We start from the raw sequence: 22,558 nt of genomic DNA on the forward strand, positions 1-22,558 counted from the left end.
TCTTGTTAGTCATAGTCTACAATGTATGTGAAATTTTAGCTCCTCTGGGTGTATCGAATTTTCAGATAATTTAATTGGCATATTGGCAAGGGAACAATCCATTATTTTCAAGGAATAAGTGAAGTGAGATCACTGGCATGACTACTTAAATCCTCGGTACTTGGGACTGCACCAGCCAGGAAATGAAGAGAGAGTGTAAGCAGAAAAACAATATGTACTGTAAGCAACCAGCACTACCACACAACTCTCATTAGGCATTATTGGTGAGTAAGCAGCATTGACTCACCTCTCAGTTGTTTGATGAGGGAGAAAGCAGGATTCCAAGCAATATTTAATCAAGAGGCTCTATCTTCACTTTTAAAGTACCTTGTTAGTTCAATGTCAACCACACCAATAATTTTACTATACCAGTGACTGGAAGTTCACATCATAATCTCTATGTTGTTACTTTCCATTGCAGGACTGTTGCTGAGGCAGTGTTCTGCAGTTGCAGTTTTGCCTGACTGCTTAAGCACGTGTGACGCTTATGCTCTATTTATCAGGCCTCTATGGTCCTAACAGTTTTATTTATTTATTTACATGTCAAGTTCTGTAGTACCAAATTGAGGAGCAAATCTCCAAGGTCATGGAATGTGACAGTACATGAAATTGCAATATAAATATATTAAAATATAAAAATAAAATGCTTATGAACCCAAAAAAGTCAACCATAAGTTTCAGTAAATGCAGTCAACAATATAGCATAAGAATCAGCTTAATTTTTCAACGAACTCTTCAACAGAATAGAAGGAGTGACCCATGAGGAAACTCTTCAGTTTAGATTTGAAAGTGCGTGGATTAGTGCTAAGATTTTTTAATTCAGTGGTAGCTTACTGAAAATGGATGCAGCAGTATACTGACTGGAAGCTGCTTATTCTTGGGAAAAAATTGATATTGTTAACAAGAAACAGCAGTAAAGAATACATATATTGAGAGGCCAATGTCAAAATACCCGGACTAGTGAAAAGGGATCGACAAGAGGTTCGTGAACTTACACCACTTATTGCCCGAACCACCTGTTTCTGAGCCAAAAATATCCTTTTAGAATGGGAAGAGTTACCCCAAAATATAATACTATATGACATTAAGTGAATGAAAATAAGCAAAGTAGGCTAATTTTTGTGTCAAATAATCACTTACTTCAGATACTGTTCTAATAGTAAAAAATGGCAGCATTAAGTCTTTGAACAAAATCCTGAATGTGGGCTTTCCACAACAATTTACTATCTATCTGAACACCAGAAATATGAATTGTTCAGTTTCACGAATCATATGCCCGTTCTGTGAAATTAAAATGTTGGGTTTTGTTGAATTGTGTGTTAGAAACTGAGTCTTAATGTGATTTAGAGTTAATTTATTTTCCACAAGCCATGAACTGCACTGTTTGAAACTGACAATGATGATGATGATGATGATGATGATGCCTGGTTTGTGGGGCACTCAACTGCACAGTCATCAGCGCCTGTACAAAGTACCAATTTTTACACAGTCCACTCTAGCCACTGTCATACATGATGATCATGATGATGATGATTATGATGATGAAATACTGAGGACAACACAAACACCCAGTTCCCGGGCAGAGAAAATCCCCAACACGGCTGGGAATCGAACCCGGGATACCGTGATCCACAGGCAGCAATGCTAGCCACTAGACCATGAGGTTTGAAACCGAGCCAATGTTGCATGCAACATCCTTTACTACCAAGCTAGTGTCATCAGCAAACAGAAATGTTTTAGAGTTACTTGTAATACTAGAGGCCATATCATTTATATAAATAAGGAACAGGAGTGGCCCCAACAATGATCCCTGGGGCACCACCCATTTGACTGTACCCCACTCAGACCCCACATCACAGCCATTCTCAACACTGTGAATAATGATCTTGTGCTGTCTGCTGTTAAAGTAAGAGGTGAACCAATTGTGAGCTACTCCCCATATTCCGTAATGGTCCCACTTCAGGAGCAATATTCTGTGATCAACACAATCAAACACCTTAGTTAAATCAAAAAATATGCCTAGTGTTCGAAACCTTTTCAATTACCCTTACATACACAGCCTTTTCTTTTAGCAAACACTGATGGCATAGAAATAGATCGAAAATTGTCTACATTATCCCTTTCTCTCTTTTTATAAAGCGGCTTTACTACTGAGTACTTTAAATGTTCAGGGGATGGAGAGGTTTGTACGGGCACACAACGGCAAGGTCTTCAAAGCCCTTTAATTGTTCAGAAAACTGGCTACGGACGAGAGGAACATCCATATATTCTCATGTTATGCTCTGCAACCAGGCTGCACACAAAAGACAAAAGGTGACTTTTGGATGTTGGTTGATGATAGGATCTTAGAAGTGCCACCTGAAGATACTCTCATCGTATCTGGTGATCTCACTGGTCATATTGGTTTAAATGCAGATGGATACCGATGAAATGGTAGTGGGGGGCTGGACATAGAAATGTAGATGGGGAGAGAATACTGAACTTTGCAGAACACATGACCTAGTCACCGCGAACACCTATTCAAGAAGAGGATGTCCCACCTTTGGACTTACTACAGTGGTAACAACATGAGCCAGATAGATTTCATTCCTGTACGGTGATGCAACATAAACTTCATTTTGGATGAAAAAAACTATTCCATATGAAACAGTTGCTACACAACACTGCCTGCTAGTTGTCAAATTGCGCATCAAATGTCAAAATCAAAGGAAGAGAGAATGCAATGTCCTAGCGTGTACTAAATTGTGGCAACTCAAAGATGCAGAAAGAGACATTATTTCACCCATCACTCTTCCCCATATTACTGACGTAGGAACATCATGGGATGCCCTGAAAGTCCATGTAATAACAGCAGCCCAGGAAACATTAGGCACCACAGAACCAGGTTGACGTAAAATCTATTGCCAAACATGGCTCTGGACTGAGGAGGTGAAGGAGGGTGTGCACATTAGAAAGCAGCTATGCCAAAAGGTCCTCACCTCTAAGACAAATGAAAACTGGAAGTATTACCGTGAAGCTAGGAATGCAGCAAAGAAGGCAGTTGCAGCAGCCAAATCAGCCCATTTCAGTGAAGTCTACTAGAAACACCTACTGGAGAATGAGAAATTTGTTGACTGGTGAAGCAGCGCAATAAACAAGTTGCAGACATTGAAAAATTCTGTGGAATCAATCATGAAGAAGGCAAACTTATCACCAACAGAAAGAAAGTAGCAAAGCGGTGGAGGAAATACTTTGAGGAAGTTTGCAACGAGGAGTTTCCACATGCTCCAATTACAGTGTTAATTCCAGTAGAGGAACCCATTGCACCAGTCTCCAAAGATGAGGTTGTCAAAGCATTACGGAAAATGAAAAATGGAAAGGCAATGGGGCCATATGATCTTCCTGCAGACTTGTGAATCAAAACACTGTGATTCAGCTGAATGGTTGACAAATTACTTTAATAAGATCATTGAGGAGGGAACGTTTCCAGTTGACTGGACATGTAGCACAACAGTTCCAATTTGGAAGCAGAACAGAATGGAAGTCCAGCTGAATGTAACAACTACTGTCCAATAAGCCTTCTGTCACACATCATTAAAGTATTCGAGCGCGTCATTGATAAAAGGATCTGATAAACTATCAGTCTCTCCATCAACCAACATGGATTCGTGAGGGGCTGTGGGATGACAAATGTTATCCATGCAGCTCGTCTGCTTATCAAAAAGCACTGTGAGAAGTCAAAACATCTACACTTTGCCTTTCTCAATCTTGAAAAGGTCTTCGACCGAGTGCCACATGAGTTAATTTAGCTTGTCCTGCGAGAGCATGGAGTACCTGAAGACTGGGTTAGACTGCTCTACCAGAACCCGAAGAGCCGGGTACAGTCTGCTGCCGGACTATCTGACAACTTCCTTATTTCCGTGGGAGTTCATCAGGGATCTGCTCTCTCACTGCACCTATTTATCACTCTCATGGATACTGCCCCAAGAAACCTCCAGAAAACCTCACCCTGGACATAACTGTATACTGATGATGTGCTACTGGCCAGTGAAGATAAGAATGATCTGGAACTTCAAGTGTAAGCCTGGAATGACCGCCTTATAGATGTAGGACTACAGCTCAATGTGTTGAAAACATATTACCTTTCAACAGATTTAAATAAAGCTATAACCATCAGCATCAATGATGTTGACCTCCCAACAGCAAGGGCTTTTAAGTACCTAGGCTTGACAATTGCTGCCGATGGAAATCTGAGTGCAGGAATCTCCAACCGCCTTAGCAGCGTGTGGCTCAAATGGCGTGCCGTTACTGGAGTAAGAAAATTCCAAACAGTCTCAAATCAAAAGTACACCGATTGATAATCCGTTTAGTTGCACTGTATGGGGCTGAATGCTGGTCTTCAACAAGGGAAGCAGAGCAAAGACTCGCTGTTACGGAGACGAAAATGCTTAGGTGGACATCGAGACTAACATTGCACGACCACGTCACAAATAATGAAGTCTACAGGCTATACGGTGTGGCACCAATAGTAGACAAAATGAGAGAAAGCTGCCTACGTTGGTACGGACATGTCCTTAGAGCGGATGAGACAACAGTGGCAAAGACTAGTTTCAACCTAAATGTCAATGGGAAATGGCCAGCAGGACAATCAAGGCAGCGATGGCTTGACACCATGCATAAAGACCTCAAGATCTCAGCTTTCACCCTGATCAGGCACAAGATAACAAGAAGTGGCGACAAACACTAAGGAAGAAGAAGAAAAAGAAGGAAACTGACCATTCCTAAATAAAAAATTACAAATATGGCTAAGTAAAGGGCTAACATGTATGGCACAGTACTTTAATATTCTGCTAGGCACTCCATCACATCCATGAGAGTGCTTAGTCTTCAATGACTTAACTATTGACTCAATCTCCCCATTGTCAGTATCACAGAGGAGTATTTCAGACATCATCTTGGAAGGGCGTTTTCCAAGAGAGTTATATGATTCTCTGCAGAAACTAAATTTTTATTAATTCACCACCAATGCTCAGAAAATGATTGTTAAATACTGTACATATATCAGGTTTATCAGTAACAGCAATATTTTTACTATGAACTGAATTATATCGTCGACCTTGTGCTGCTGACCAGACGGTTCCTTCACAACTGACGATATGATTTTAATTTTATCCTGTGAATTAGCTATTCTATTTGCACACCACATACTCTTTGCCTTCCTAATAAAATTTTAAGCACCTTACAATACTGTTTGTAACGAGCAACTGTAGCTTGATTGTGACTACTTCTAACATTTTGATATAATTCCTGTTTTGTTCTACATGATATTCTTGTCCCACTAGTCAGCCACCCAGGCTGCCTTTTGCTTTTTATTGCTAGTACTCCATTTAGAAAGTTCTAATGGAAAGCAATGAGAAATGTGTTAAGGAAAGCATTATATCTGTCATCTATGTTATCGACACTATAAACATCCTGCCACTCTTGTTCCTTGATGAGTTTTAAAAAACTCTCTATTGCTGTTGGATTAACTTTCCTACGTAGTTCATAATTATATGACATTTGTTTGAGTACAAAAGCCTTTTAGTGTTAAAATTTGTGCATCATGGACTGAAAGACCATTTACCCTTTTACTAAGAGACTGCTCATCTAGTAATGCAGAATGAATAAAAATATTGTCTATGGCTGAGCTACTGTTCCCCTGCACCCTACATGGAAAAAACACTATCTGCATTAGATCATATGAATTTAGGAGATCTACCAACACCCTCTTTCTTGCACAATCATATACAAAATTAATATTGAAGTCATCACATCCAGCTAATTTCTGGTACCTCCTATAAAGTGAATCAAGAAACCTCTCTAGCTTGAGCATAAATGCTCTGAAGTCAGATTTAGAGGACATATAAATAACAAAAATTAGGAGTTTAGTTTCATTAAATTTAACTGCTCCTGCACAATATTCAAAAGTACCGTGATATGTCTATGGACTGACGATGTGTGACATGCCACGACGACATGCGAAATAGTAGGACACCAACTTTACGCTTCATTTACAGACCATAAAAGGGCCCTAATATTAGATGGTGGTCGAAGAACACATTTCACATGGTGTTTCCTCAGAATACAACCAAACCTGTTGGAAAAACTATCTGCGTAGCCTCAGGCACCACCTCATTATTCTCATCACTCGCCCATTCACAGTTGGTCGACAGCATAATACATTTGATCTGTCTCTCACTTCATCTGTTCTGGCAAAAGGCAACCTCAAGGAGCGCTAAACTCAGATGTCATGGGCCCTCTGAAGCAAGCCCCATCACAACCTCATTTGTCTGATCACCGAACTGGTCACTGGAACAAGTTATTTAATTCAGTTCCAAACCTAACCTCAATTCTTTTAAGCCTTCAGCCAAAAAACCTTTCTCTAAAGTAGAAAAAAACATACACATTCATGCAACCACAACTCACACACACATGACCATTCACTCTGATCTCTTGAGTCTGGCCTCAATGGCCAGAGATGGTGGTCGTGTGTGTGTGTGTGTGTGTGTGTGTGTGTGAGAGAGAGAGAGAGAGAGTGAGAGAGAGAGAGAGAGTGAGAGAGAGAGTATGTCAGAGCACCCATACTGCTGATAACAGGACTGAGAGTAGCCATTTCCAGCTACATGGACAGTGTGATTAAGGAGGCTGTTGAAATTAAACTATCAAGTGACCTTACAAATAGGCGGAGATTTTTTTCTTAAATTCTTCTTGGAAATCTACTCTTTGCCTGAGGTACAGAGGTAGCACTACTTGTGCATCCACTGATGGTTAATATTTCACAACCGATAACATCTGAGAATTGTTATCTTTGCTTGTGTAGTGGCACTGGTTGTTTACAGTGGATGTTGTCTGCCTTTACATGCCATCTTTTGGTTTCCTGATTGGTACAGCACTGACCACCAAGGGTTTAAATTGCCATGCAAGTTATTTCCCCTTTGATACGAATCTTGAAAATGACACAGCATTCACCTGTCAAACTCCAGCAATTGTTAAGGAATTATGTGGCTGCAGTCATGTAAGTTATTCAAATATCGTCTAGTTCAGGGAATGCTCACAGCCAGAAGTCTCAGTGTGGTGTATACACAAACTGATGCGAGCCAGTTATTAGCAGTGGGACTGCGGGCACGCATATCTCTAGCCCATCTTCCACTCACGCCACAGCACTGATGTACATGGTTCAACTGGTTCCATCAGAGGGTCACTTGGAAGATGATGTGGCACACCATGGTCTTCAGCAATGAAAGCAGATTCTGCCTGCAAGCAACTGAAGGTCATTCGTGTGTATGATGCAGACCTGGTGAGCACTCTCACATGAAATGCATTCCTTCAAGACACAAAGGCCCTGCAACAGGTCCTACACCTCAGGCTTTATGGTATGGAGTGCAACAATCTACAACTCTCATCCACATCTGGCGTGTCTGGATGGGACACTAACCAATGCTCTTTACGTGAAGAGTTTTGTTAGATCCATTCTTTGGCCATTTTCCCAACATAAAGGTGATGTGTTGTTCTAATATGATAATGCTCACCCATATGTTGTAGTTGTTGCTGTTGTTGTGGTCTTCAGTCCTGAGACTGGTTTGATGCAGCTCTCCATGCTACTCTATCCTGTGCAGGCTCCTTCATCTCCCAGTACCAACTGCAACCTACATCCTTCTGAATCTGTTTATTGTATTCATCTCTTGGTCTCCCTCTATGATTTTTACCCTCCACGCTGCTCTCCAATGCTAAATTTGTGATCCCTTGATGACTCAGAACATGTCCTACCAACCGATCCCTTCTTCTAGTCAAGTTGTGCCACAAACATCTCTTCTCCCCAATCCTATTCAATACCTCCTCATTAGTTACGTGATCTACCCACCTAATCTTCAGCATTCTTCTGTAGCACCACATTTCAAAAGCTCCTATTATCTTCTAGTCCAAACTATTTATTGTCCATGTTTCATTTCCATACATGGCTACACTCCATACAAATACTTTCAGAAACGGCTACCTGACGCTTTAATCTATACTCGATGTTAACAAATTTCTCTTCTCCAGAAACGCTTTCCTTGCCATTGCCAGTCTACATTTTATATCCTCTCTACTTCGACCATCATCAGTTATTTTGCTCCCCAAATAGCAAAACTCCTTTACTACTTTAAGTATCTCATTTCCTAATCTAATTCCCTCAGCAGCACCCAACTTAATTAGACTACATTCCATTATCCTCGTTTTGCTTTTGTTTATGTTCATCTTATATCCTCCTTTCAAGACACTGTCCATTCTGTTCAACTGCTCTTCCAAGTCCTTTGCTGTCTCTGACAGAATTACAATGTCAGCGGCGAACCTCAAAGTTTTTATTTCTTCTCCCTGGATTTTAACACCTACTCCAAATTTTTCTTTTGTTTCCTTTACTGCTTGCTCAATATACAGATTGAATAACATCGGGGAGAGGATACAACCCTGTCTCACTCCCTTCCCAACCACTGCTTCCCTTTCATGCCCCTCGACTCTTTATAACTGCCATCTGGTTTCTGTGCAAATTGTAAATGGCCTTTCGCTCCCTGTATTTTACCCCTGCCACCTCTAGAATTTGAAAGAGAGTATTCCAGTCAACATTGTCAAAAGCTTTCTCTAAGTCTACAAATGCTAGAAACTTAGGTTTGCCTTTCCTTAATCTTTCTTCTAAGATAAGTCGTAAGGTCAGTATTGCCTCACGTGTTCCAACATTTCTACGGAATCCAAAATGATCTTCCCTGAGGTCGGCTTCTACCAGTTTTTCCATTCGTCTGTAAAGAATTTGCGTTAGTATTCTGCAGCTGTGACTTATTAAACTGATAGTTCGGTAATTTTCACACCTGTCAACACCTGCTTTCTTTGGGATTGGAATTATTATATTCTTCTTGAAGTCTGAGGGTATTTCGCCTGTCTCATACATCTTGCTCACCAGATGGTAGAGTTTTGTCAGGACTGGCTCTCCCAAGGCCGTCAGTAGTTCTAATGGAATGTTGTCTACTCCCGGGGCCTTGTTTCGACACAGGTCTTTCAGTGCTCTGTCAAACTCTTCACGCAGTATCGTATCTCCCATTTCATCTTCATCTACATCCTCTTCCGTTTTCATAATATTGTCCTCAAGTACATCGCCCTTGTATAGACCCTCTATATACTCCTTCCACCTTTCTGCTTTCCCTTCTTTGCTTAGAACTGGATTTCCATCTGAGCTCTTGATATTCATGCAAGTGGCTCTCTTTTCTCCAAAAGGTCTCTTTAATTTTCCTGTAGGCAGTATCTATCTTACCCCTAGTGAGATAAACCTCTACATCCTTACATTTGTCCTCTAGCCATCCCTGCTTAGCCATTTTGCACTTCCTGCCGATTTCATTTTTGAGACGTTTGTATTCCTTTTTGCCTGCTTCATTTACTGCATTTTTATATCTTCTCCTTTCATCAATTAAATTCAATATTTCTTCTGTTACCCAAGGATTTCTACTAGCCCTCATCTTTTTACCTACTTGATCCTCTGCTGCCTTCACTACTTCATCCGTCAGAGCTACCCATTCTTCTTCTACTGTATTTCTTTACCCCATTCCTGTCCATTGTTCCCTTATGCTCTCCCTGAAACTCTGCACAACCTCTGGTTCTTTCAGTTTATCCAGGTCCCATCTCCTTAAATTCCCACCTTTTTGCAATTTCTTCAGTTTTAATCTACAGTTCATAACTAATAGTTTGTGGTCAGAGTCCACATCTGCCCCTGGAAATGTATTACAATTTAAAACCTGGTTCCTAAATCTCTGTCTTACCATTATATAATCTATCTGATACCTTATAGTATCTCCAGGATTCTTCCATGTATACAACCTTCTTTTATGATTCTCAAACCAAGTGTTAGCTATGATTAATTTAAGCTCTGTGCAAAATTCTACCAGACGGCTCCCTCTTTCATTTCTTACCCCCAATCCATATTCACCTACTATGTTTCCTTCTCTCCCTTTTCTTACTCTCGAATTCCAGTCACCCATGACTATTAAATTTTCGTCTCCCTTCACTACCTGAATAATTTCTTTTATTTCATCATACATTCCTTCAATTTCTTCGTCATTTGCAGAGCTAGTTGGCATATAAACTTGTACTACTGTAGTAGTTGTGGGCTTTGTATCTATCTTGGCCACAATGATGCGTTCACTACGTTGTTTGTAGTAGCTTACTCGCATTCCTATTTTCGTATTCATTATTGAACCTACTCCTGCATTACCCCTATTTGACTTTGTGTTTATAACCCTGTAGTCACCTGACCACAAGTCTTGTTCCTTCTGCCACCGAACTTGACTAATTCCCACTATATCTAACTTTAACCTATCCATTTCCCTTTTTAAATTTTCTAACCTACCTGCCCGATTAAGGGATCTGACATTCCACGCTCCAATCCGTAGACTGGCAGCTTTCTTTCTCCTGATAACGACATCCTCTTGAGTAGTCCCCGCCCGGAGATCCGAATGGGGGACTATTTTACCTCCGGAATATTTTACCCAAGAGGACGCTATCATCATTTAACCACACAGTAAAGCTGCATGCCCTCGGGAAAAATTATGGCTGTAGGTTTCCCTTGTTCTCAGCCGTTCGCAGTACCAGCACAGCAAGGCCGTTTTCGTTAGTGTTACAAGGCCAGATCAGTCAATCATCCAGACTGTTGCCCCTGCGACTACTGAAAAGGCTGCTGCCTCTCTTCAGGAACCACACGTTTGCCTGGCCTCTCAACAGATACTCCTCTGTTATGGTTGCACCTACAGTACCCATATACTGCCCATGAAAGTTGATGTGCTCTCCAAGACGTGCAGCAGCTTCCACGGCCAACATGATCTCTGGGCTTGTCTCCAATTGAGCACATGTGGGATACGATGGGAGGGAGAAGTGACTCTTAAGACTATTCAATCAACAGCTCTTACAGAACTACGTGAGCTAGTCATGCAGGTGTGGAATAACGTATCCCAGGACAGTATTCACCATCTGTACAATTGTCTGAATGTCACGAGTCACTGCCTGGATTGCCACTCGTGGAGACTACACCAAGTAGCCTGTGTTTCAGCATGGATCGTTACCTGCTTGTGCTATTGATCTGTAAATATAATCATTTTATGTACTCCATGTGAACTATATCAACAATAAATCTTGAGTGAACTGAAAATCTCTGAAAGTGTATACTAATTTTTTTCCAGTGGTGCATTAAACTACAATTAACTGAATTGGTATTTCTAGAAAAAATCCTTGGACATTCTTTCCCTTTTGTTTCCTTGTCTTTCTTTCTCCCAAGGCATACTGATATCCTTCTCACTCTTGTTGCTTCTGCCTATTTCATGCTTCTCTAACCATTTTGTAGCTTTTTTGTTCTCTCTTGTCGCTTCCCACCTTTTGCCTGCCAGTTTTTTCATTCTTTCAATTATCTCTCACTTCTTGTTTGTTCCTCCTGTGTCCTGCTCTGATTTTCCTCCAATAGCTGAGATCAAAGATCTTTTCTGCTCTCTCTCTGCCTGTCTGCCTGCCTCCCTGGCAACATGCCACCTTCCTGTTGATAAAGGCTACCACTTAACAAACGTTTCCCCACTACTTTCTTCTGTGTTTCATTTTAATTTTGTAATTTATTGAAAAAGACATTTTTTTACAGGAACCCATCTGTGCATCTTTCTCTCTTGTATGTATCTACCTCTTTGAAAGTGCAGCATTTTTTTTTAGGAAATATGAAATAACAAATCCTGTTACATCTTCATCATCATAGCACAAGACAGTAAACTGATTTTCACATGCCCCAAATAAAAACATTTTGTACAGGAACATTACAGCACAGTAAAATTATTTACAATAAGCTGCCACAAGATATTAAAGTAACAAATGATTGAAACAAATTTAAAGCAGTATTAAAAGAATATCTATTAATTGCTTCTATAGTCTGTAAGAGTTCCTTCAAAATCTTTGAGAGCCTATGAAGGTTAATGTTATGTGTATAGGCCACAGTCTTCATCACTTACAAAAATGTTGTGTAAATATGACTATTTACCTGTAGCATGTAAAGACCGCAATAATTAATATTAGTTTATTCATATTTCTGGTTGTAATTTTGTAGCTAAATTGTAAATCAGAGCTGAAAAAACATTGTATTCATTAATACATACAAAACACTAGGTAAACAAGAAGACATATTTTCATTGACCTGTCCAATGTCTGATATGCAGTACTATACATGTACAATTTACTGAACCAAATAAAAAATACAACACAATATTAAAAATTGATCAATTTCCATATTTTGTCACCATCATAATTTTATCATCTCAAATGAAGTTAAGTTGAACATATGGCTGTAAACTCAAGAATTTCACAATAAATATCTGGTTGCTTAACAAATATTGAACATGTGCAGCACATAATTTCAGTAGTAAGGAAAGTTAGGAGACATGCTGCCTGATTTGCTACTGATAGGTTCAATCAGCACGTAGGTATCACAGAAATGCTCTGTGAAATAAGACGGGAATTCCTGGAGGGAAGATGATGAACTTTTCATGAAACAATACTGAGATGATTTAGAGAACCAGAATATCTGGCTGACTGCTAAATTATTCTACTGCCACTAACATACATCCTGTGCAAGGACTGCAAAGACAAAATAAGAGAAATTAGGGCTTGTAAGGATTAATATAAATGTGCATTATTATTGTCTGCTCCATTTGTGAGTGGAACAGGAAAGGGAATGACTGTTTTGGACATCCTCCACCATGCACAACATCATGGCTTACACTTTATGTTTTAAATGAAGATCTTCTCTCAAAATGTATTTACAGCCAACAAATATTGGTTGTTGTCATCTAAGAGGATGACGAATCCTGTTTCTAAATACTCACAAAGGGCACTTCATTATTATCTAAGAGAAAATTTCTTTGTTAAAAAAAGTGCACAATAAATCATGTATCAAAGTATTTACCACCATGCAGAACTAATATAATTTCTGCTAACATAAAAACATCATTGCCCACTTATTCATCAATTTAGATGTCTGTGTCCTCAAACTAGCTTTCTTTTAGGTGAACTGTTCCTCCAAGAATGTGCAAAGATTACAGACACATCAGATTTGACAACGGATTTATGAATGGTTCCACAATATAAACAAGAAAGAATGGGCTGGTAGATCTAGTTGTTAGAGTACAAAGATGTTGCAAGAAAATTTTCTTAATAAGGAGACAACAAGGGGTACAAGATTATTCTGTAGACTCTAGTGTGGCGACACCATAGTTAACCACCCTAGTAGTGAAAATCCGCATGCAACAGAAAAAAGAAAACACACACACACACACACACACACACACACACACACACACACGTGCCCACCTCTACCTCTGTCCCTAACTCTCACTTCATTTTTTCTTTTTCCTAAACTTGACAAAATACTGTATTATATAATTCTTCTGTGACTTGTTCAGTTACTATCGTATTTCCTCTCCCATACCCCATAGCTAAACTGATAACAAATAATTCAATAACAATACACTTGTTAATTATTTTCAAAAATATTTTGGGAAAACAGTGATCAATTTCATGATTGTCCAGATCACACAAAACATATTTATTGGTGGCCACTTTCAGTCCAAATGCAGACAATCTACAGACCTTACTGTGGAATATAGGGTACTATACTTTAAAAGGACACAAAGCTGGACAAGCAATGATGTGGTGTGGCTGAATAGCAGAAACTATGCCCCTTGGTCGTCTCCACATGTCTTTCATAATCAGTAGAATCAATGCTTACTGAAAACATGATGAAAAATTTTAGCTACTATCTTAACAATGGCATCTATTTATAATACTGGTTGTAAAATTAACCACTATTACATTTGTGATGCAAATAATTAAAACATAAAATTTCATATAATAAAAGACAATAACTTACACTGACCTCTATGGAACAGTATGTATGCATAAGCTGTGACTGGTCAACTCAGCAATGTGTATAAGTAACCAGTGACTCCTCATACTTACTTACTTACTTACTTACCGTACTTACTTACATACATACATACAGACATACATACTACAGTGTAAGTTGTAAGCTTTTTATTTATTGTATGCTATTTTATGTCTTAATTCTTTGCGCCACAAATATAATAGAGGTTAGGGGTTAATTTTAAGCCAATACTATTAATACATACCATTTTTAAGTTAGTAACTAAAGTTTTTCATCATGTGTTCGATAACCATTCATTCTACCAGTTACGAACGACATGTGGAGATGACTACGGGATGGAGCTTCTGCTATTTAATGACACTACGTAGTTGCTTCTCCAGCAATTGACGGCACTGGAGACTTCTGCAGTTTCTGCGCCATATATCCATCTCTACACAATGACTTTGGGTATAACTATGTTTTATTCTACTACATTATTTTTTATCTGTCTGCCCCTCTGTATTTATAGTACTCTACACTCCAGAGTACATCTGAAGATACTCTGCCTTTGGATGGAAATCGGTCACCAATAAATGCGATTTGCATGATCTAGACTGTTTTTCTAAGTACAACTACTTTATTAGTCACTAAAACTCATACTTGTTCATTTTAAAGAATTTTGAAGGCATAGTTTCAATTTCTGGTGACAATCTTGCATTTTAGTTCATCCGAATACTGTAGCTCCCACAAACACAATGCCATTAAATTTCCTGCATATTTATCTCTTTACAGCGTAAATATTAAAGCGAGCTAATAAGTTGCACAACTGGGATAAAACAGAAAAGCATCTACTGGTGTAGCATTCATTAAGTGTGTAATGACAAACTAAAATTCAAGACTGTCGCCTTAAGACGTCTCTGAAATGCGAATAATAAATATGTTTTAGTAATTGGTTATGGAGTGATTCTATTTTTTTATGAATGGTTCTGGGTGACTTTTCTCTAATTTTCCCCCTTTCCTAAACCTCGCCAGTCCTTTTGCTTCACCCCTCTTCCTTCCCCTTCATTCCTTCTGTCAGAAGAAGGAGGCACTGGCTCTGAAGCTTGCATATTTCTGTAACATTTGTGTGTGTTTCTTCCAGCTGCCTCTAGGTAAGTAGATTTTTTATCCATCCAATAAATTTGATTCATTGTATAAATGACTAGCACATCTTGGCTGTGCACTTAACTTCAAGTCACATAACACTCTCAAACATGTAGCAATTCCCAGGTTTTTTCATGACTTTTCATGGTTAAAACAGACGTCAAATGGTAACTTGAAAGTTTGGTAATACAATACAGCTAGTGATTGGAAAGCACCTTACGTTATAATAAAAAATAAAGTAACTTAACTTATTGCAACTTCGCAGCGATATGAAGACCAGAATAAAAATGCAATCCACAATCAAAATTTTTTCTCAATTTCTGAGCAAATGAATTGCTTCCTAAATTAGTAATTTGCAAATATTTTTCAAAGAGTATTGCACTATCACCTAACTATCTTCAGCTTCTGTTCAATGGGGAATTCAAATAAATCTATGTTCTATTGCTCTCAGAGTTATACATTTGTCTCCACAAGTTCTACTTGTTCACTATTGTATTTAAAACTTTCAAATTCAATAAAGGTCTGTTTGCTGCAGACACAAGAATCATATTGCTTAGTAATGATCGTTGCGAAGATACCACATGTAACTTGTTATGACGACTGATTTACACTGCATAGTTTAAAATATGTTTCACTGCTAAAATTACTCATGTTCAAACTGTGTGTGCTCTTCATAATTCTGTGCAATTGTGACAACTGTCTTTCCAGTTCGCATTGTTCTCAGACCAGACAGCAGTCCTCCATGCATCACCACTACGTCATATAAATTTTTCTGAAATTTATATTGTTTTGTAATGTAAATTCTTTCCCGTTTTTTTCCTTGATTTGCTGCCTTTCCTAAAAATGACCTTCATCACTTCTTTTCTCCTTAGTCTTATAAAAGGAAATAGCTACTTTATTGATGTGCTTTAGTGTAACACTCCTCCTGCACCCTCATATCTCAAAAGATAACGGTACTGCAAGCATGTAGTGTTATGACAGTTGTTATACTAGTCCAAAGAACAAATCATGCCATGTTTTGCAGTATTACGACATACCGAGCTGGTTGTTGGATCATTGGCTGCAGCATTTTTAGAGTCATCAAATGCAGCATATGATGCAGGGTTCCAGAGAGGACATGGTGATGGCATTGAGAATTCCTCAGGGCTGGCCAGCCCATAGGTTGCCTTATGTTCTAGTTCAGGTGGATCAGCAGGTACCTTCTGATGGTAGCTGGAAGAAGTAACAATTCTTTACAATACTTGCTATACACATCAGTAGGAAATAGTATAAAATGAGCCTGATCCATAAAGAATAGCAAATACATTACAGGCATGTCCACTTGACAATAAATTTTGATTACAATAAATGCTGGCTAAAAGAATTAAGCACCAATGACATTTTACTCAATAAAGAAATTCATTCATGAGGAAAGAAGCATGTGGAACCATTCTGTACTGTCAGGCTTAATGCCGAAAACTAACACTTTTGTATGTAAGGTACGAAATATCCTGTTGACAGAATCCATTCAGTGTTATATCAGTGATAGAGTTAACTTGTTAATGTAGTCAACAGAAGTATTTCACCTTAGCTGCACACATATTTCAATTTATTTCATTTTTCTGAGAGTTCTCCCCCTTAACACTTTGAGGATGTATCAGAATATTTGGCCAAGAAGACCAACTATTTGAGCCATTATTTGAGGCATTACTAACACGTGTAATTGATGTATCTTCAAGGGTAACATAAGGGAAAGTAAAATGAAACCTAAACACTGGCCACAAGGGGTACCACGGAATGGTTTCACTCAAGAGTAATTGGCATATGCGTTAAGACATTTATCCCACTGGGAGGCAAGATGATTAATTCCTCTTTCATAGTATGCACCCAGATGCTGAAGGATTCACAACTGCACCTGCTCTTCCACTTCTATATCTGACTGAAAACAACATCCACATATGTCTTTCTTCAGGTTGCCAAAGGTGTGAAAAATAACACGGTGAAAGACCTGGCCTGTAAGGAGGATGTTGCAGTGTTTCCCAACCAAATCACTGAAGTGTTGCCTTCATTTGATGGGCAGTGTGGGTGAGGGTGTTATTGTGCAACAGGATGATTCTGTCCAATGGCCTTCCTGGGCATTTTGTCTTTATGGCATGCCACAGTTTTTGCAAAGTGCCTTCATAGCACTGCACATTGAGTGTGGCTCCACACTCAAGAATCTTGATGAACAATTGAAAAAGAAGATCATCATGACCTTACCACAACTTGGATGAACAGCTTTGGATTTCTTTGATGGGGAAGATGTGGAATGTATCCATTGTTGGCTCTGGCATATGCTTTTGAGCTGTCGGAATGCTGTCAGATGCCAGACGAAGGCTACGCTTCTGCGACTTGGTTGAGAAACACTCCAACATCCTCCATACACCCAGGATCTTTCACTAATTTTTACATCTTTGGCAAACTGAACAAAGAAATGTGTGGACATCTCTTTTAATTGGACAAGCAAATGCAAAAGTGGGTGCAATTGTGGATCTGTCAGTGGTTTACCGCATTCTATGAAACAGGAATTGATCATCTTGTCTTCCAATGGGATAAATGTCTTAGTGCATGTGATGATTACTTTTGAATGGAACCATCCCATGGTTCCATTGTGGTGACTGTTCAGTTTTCATTTGATTGCTACTCATACACACTAAAAAAGGACCATGTTCCACAACCTCTTTTTTTCATATTTACTTTAGCTCTTTGATAGATTAAGAATTTTAAAATAATAAGGACAGAAAGCATAATAATCCTACCAAAAACAAGTGTGATGTGAGTTATTGAGCAATTTCTTCCTCCTGAGCTACCAAAATTTCTTGCTTACTCAACAATTGTGACTTACTGCAGCAGAATTACAGCAAATCACAAAATCTAACAACCCGTGCACAAAATTACATCCATGCAATCACACATTGGCTCAGTTATTTGTGACAGTAGCTGTTGTGTTTGGTAACATTTCTTTTGAAATAATTCTAGAAATTGACTGACAACAGAAGGCAGCACCTGTCAACGGACATGTAGAGAGACATCTGTACATTGTTCTCATAGCTCTACTCAGACATGGGATTTTGAACACAGCGATGTGCCCCAACTTGTGCTCGGCCTCAGTCTCCAAAGTGTTTGATGTGAGCTATTTAATGCGGTAGGTGAATGAATGTAAACTCCACTGAATAAGCTGAACAAAAAGGAGCATCACTCCATATTAAAAGAGACCTGAAATGAAAAGGCAGCGAAAGAACATAAAATCGGCAGGCAAAATGGGGAGAGTAAACAACAAAAACACATGATGACATCGAAAGTTTCATAAGGCTTTTCATGGATGATGCTGTTATATACAGAGAAGTTGTAATGCTAGAAAATGTTAGAAAAATGAAGGAAGCCCTATAGAGGTTTGACACTCCGTAAAGGGATCGGCAGTTTACCTTCAACAGAAATGTAGTATAACGCACTTAAATACCCAAAAAGACCCATTGTTTTATGATAACACAAATGTGGAACAATCAGTGGAAGCAATCACATTTGTTAAAAAGCTGGGAGTATGTGTACAGAGCTGTTTCAAATGGAATGATCACACAAAACTAATAACAGGTAATGTATGTGCCAGACTGAGATTCACTAGAAGAATCATCAGAAGAATGTAGTTAACAAAATCCTCAATCAACCAACACTTTAATATTGCTCATCAGTCTGGAACCTGTACCAAATAGGGTTGAAGTGAAAGTAGAGAAGATCCAAAGGACAGCAGTTCATTTTGTCACAAATTCATTTAGTACGTGCGAAAGAGTCATGGAGATGCTCAGCCAACTGTGGTAGCAGAAGCTAAAAGAGAGGCATGGTGAGGTTTACTGTTAAAATTCCAAGAGTGTACATTATTAGAAACATCAACCAACATATTGTTCCCTGTGATGATACGTATAAATCCAGAAGCTTGATGAATAGTCCTATGTTTAACTGGCTGACAAATGAAGTTCCTAAACAGCAAAACGACACAATCATTTAATATTTAGGAAAGTGCAACAGCTGTGCATCTTTTGAGAACATTTGCATGTGGCTAGTAATCTGGAGGGACGACACATGTCTTTGAAGTGGGACGATGACTGCATTAACTGTGCAAGTGGCAGCACCGCAGGAGTATTTGTATGAGCTCCTTGAATTGTTGCATCATACTGAAGAAGCACATCAGCCCTGTAGCAAGACTCACAGATGACACAGGGAAAGCAACTAAAGTGTTGTATTTTGATCTATCAACTTGACATGAGACACTGAGACTGAGAGTTACGCAATTATTGTAAAGAAATGTTTAATACAAAGGGTTACTGTATTTGAGAGCAAGAAAATATGGCACAGAGACCTGAAAAATGTCATATTTAGTAGTACAGCTAAAGGCACCTACCAAAGTGGAGATCAGCAGTGGCTTGTTTCGTTATGTTTTATGGCACAAAAACAACTAAGTTCATATGTGCTCATGTCAGAACTGTATAACACAAAGACAAAGACAAGAGTTAAAAACGATTACACGTTAATCCCAACCAATGGAAGAGAAGTCAGCTAAAAGCAGGGATGTTGTGAAAGGTCTATAAAATATGCCACAGAGAAACAAAGGCCATGAACTAAAAATTAAATGGCCTTCACCATATTGCTACAAGGGATAAAAAGTAAAACGCGGGTGACAGCCTGCGTGTCATTTGCCAGTAACTCAGATGGCAAATAAAAGAGAACATAAATCATTAAAAAAAGGGCATTCCATCAGGAAAAGGCAAACCGTCAATGGCTGAATGCTATGAAAAAAAAGGGGGGGGGGGAGAGCACTTAACAAATGGTGATGGCTAAAAAGACAGTGCTTGATATGCAACATAACTAAAATGATCTCCTCACAGTGAGAGGGCTGAGAGGTGGTCATCCAAACCGCTGGGAATGGCTTAATAACCCAGAGCCTTTTCTCATGAAGGGAGGACCAGTGGTGATGCCAAAGTGATACCAGCTGCTGACAGCAGCACAGAGATCATTGGAGGCAATATAAGAACAAGCGGGCTGAGGTACGAGGACTGCAGCCTTGACAGCAGCACCAGTGGCCTTGTTTCCTGTCAGACCGACGTGACCAGGAACCCACATAAACATCACTGTGGCTTCATCAAGAGTGAGCAAGTAGTGAAAGCTTTCCTGGACCTGTTGCACTAAGAGATGGATGGTGTACAGCACACAGAGGCTTTAAACGGCACTGAGAGAGTCGGAGCACATGACGCGATTGAAAAGCCTGTGTCGCCGGATGTACTGCATGGCCTGATACAGAGTGAAGAGCTCTGCTGTAAATACTGAGCAGTGTTCCGGAAGCTGATACCAAAAAACATTGGTGCCAATGACGACACCGTGCCCAAGAGCCATCGGTGTATACAAAGGTACTATCGTGAAGTTTCATGCGAAGATCGTGAAACTGAAACCGATAAAGCGAGGCTGGAGTAGTGTTCTTATGAAGCAAATGAAGGCCAAGGTGAACCTGAGATGCCACATCAAGCCAAGGTGGGTTCACACTCACCGAGAAAGTTGCAGGTAGCGTGAGGGTAAGATGACAGAGCAAGAGCCAAAAGCAAACTCCAGGAGGTAATAGAGAAGAGGGACACATCCCATACTGGCAATCAAAGGAGTCACTGGTGGAGGCACAGGATTGGTGGCCATGAGTGGCAGACAAATGGCACGCATATCTGCTGAGGAGAAAGTCACGGCAGTGGGACAGCAGTACTTTGGCAGCTTCTGCAAACAAACTCTCAACTGGACTAGTGTAAAAGACCCCAGTGGCCTATTGGTTGACATGATGGTGGATAATACTGAGACAGTGTATGGAAGACAGACGTGCAGATGCACACATGAAACACCCGTAGACTAGTTTCGAATGGACAAGGGACCAGTACAAACGGAAGAGGGTGGTTCGATCTGCTCCCCAGGAAGTACCACTGAGGACACACGGGACACTGAGGGACAGCATACAGCAGGCTGCTAGGTAAGAAATGTAGGAGGACCAAGAAAGTTTCCTATCGAGTATGAGCCCCAGGAATTTCGTAGTGTCAACAAACGGAAGAGCAAAGGGCCAAGATATAAAGATGGTGGAAGAAACCAATTGTGCCACCAGAAATTCATATAAACAGCATTGTCAGTGGAAAAATGAAATCCATTGTCAATGCTCCACAAGTAAAGATGACTGAGACATCGCTAAAGATGCTGGTCAATGAGACAAGTCCATTAAGAACTGGAATAGATCATCAACTAAGAGAGTCGGAGATGCCTGGTGGGAGACCGGCCATTATAGGGTTAATGGCGATAGAGGATAGAACTCTAAGGCACACCATTTTCCTGGATAATGGTGTCTGATGAGGCAGAACCCACATGTACCTTGAAAACCCGGTCTTTTAAAAATTTCTAAAGGAAATGGGGCATGCAGCCACAGAAGCTCCAAGTGTAGAGAGTACAGAGGAGACCAGTCCTCCAGCAGATGTTGTAGGCTTTCTCCAAATCGAAAAAAAAAAAAAAAAAAAAATGGTCACAGTCTGGGATTTCTGCAAAAACCCATTCATGACATGAGGGTACAAAGTGATGAATGGAGTGCAGAATGGAGTGCTCGAAATCCACACTGTGCTGTGGTTTGTAAATTGCGAAACTCGAGTCACCATACCAACCGTACATGAATCATACATCCCATCACCTTGCCAACACAGCTGGTGTGAGAAGTTGTGGCAGCTAGAAAGAAGGTGTTTGTCCTTACCAGGCTTAGGTATGGGTATGACAGTGGCTCCATGCCAGTGTGGGAAATGTACCCTCTGCCCAGATGCGGTTGTAAATATTGAGCGGAACGTGCTTACCTGCAAGAGAAAGGTGCTGCAACATCTGAATGTGAACATTGTCTGGCCCTGGGGCAGAGGATCGGGATGGAGCAAAAGCATGATCTAGCTCCCTCATATAAAGGTGACACTGTAGCAATCACAATTCTGAGGAGAGAAGGGTATCACCCAAGCATCCTCCACTCGTTTACGATGGAGGAAGGCAGGATGATAGGGGGAGGAGCTCGAAATATCCACAAAATGGCAGTCCAAGGTGTCGGAAACAGCAACATGGTTCACTATGACATTGTCTACTGCTGTCAGGCTGGAAATTGGGGAATGTATCATGGTCCCAGAGAGCCATTGGAGGCTGGCCCACACAATGGAAGAGGGAGTGGAACTGTTAAGAGAACCAGTGAATGTAGTCCAGCAAGCTTTTGTGCTATCCCAAAGAATGCAATGGCATTGTGCACGCAACTGTTTGTAATGAATACATTTTGCCATTGTAGGGTGATAGTTAAAAACACAGAGAGCATTTCTCCATGCACGAATTGCGTAATGGTATGCCTCAGTCTACCGAGGGACTGGGACACAGCATGGTAAATAGGAAGTGTGAGGA

At 39.9% G+C, this 22,558-nt stretch overlaps 1 protein-coding gene across 1 annotated transcript in view; it reads right to left on the minus strand.

The window, feature by feature from the left end:
• Window positions 1-22,558, minus strand: part of LOC124594773 (BRO1 domain-containing protein BROX-like) — a 119,279-nt gene that overhangs the window by 2,071 nt on the left and 94,650 nt on the right. Inside the window, exon 8 of the mRNA XM_047133171.1 lies at window positions 16,147-16,321. Coding sequence (XP_046989127.1) covers window positions 16,147-16,321 — 175 coding nt within the window. The remainder of the gene's footprint in view (window positions 1-16,146; window positions 16,322-22,558) is intronic.

The sequence above is a fragment of the Schistocerca americana genome, chromosome 2 (genome assembly GCF_021461395.2).
Source record: "Schistocerca americana isolate TAMUIC-IGC-003095 chromosome 2, iqSchAmer2.1, whole genome shotgun sequence".
Lineage (NCBI taxonomy): Eukaryota > Metazoa > Arthropoda > Insecta > Orthoptera > Acrididae > Schistocerca > Schistocerca americana.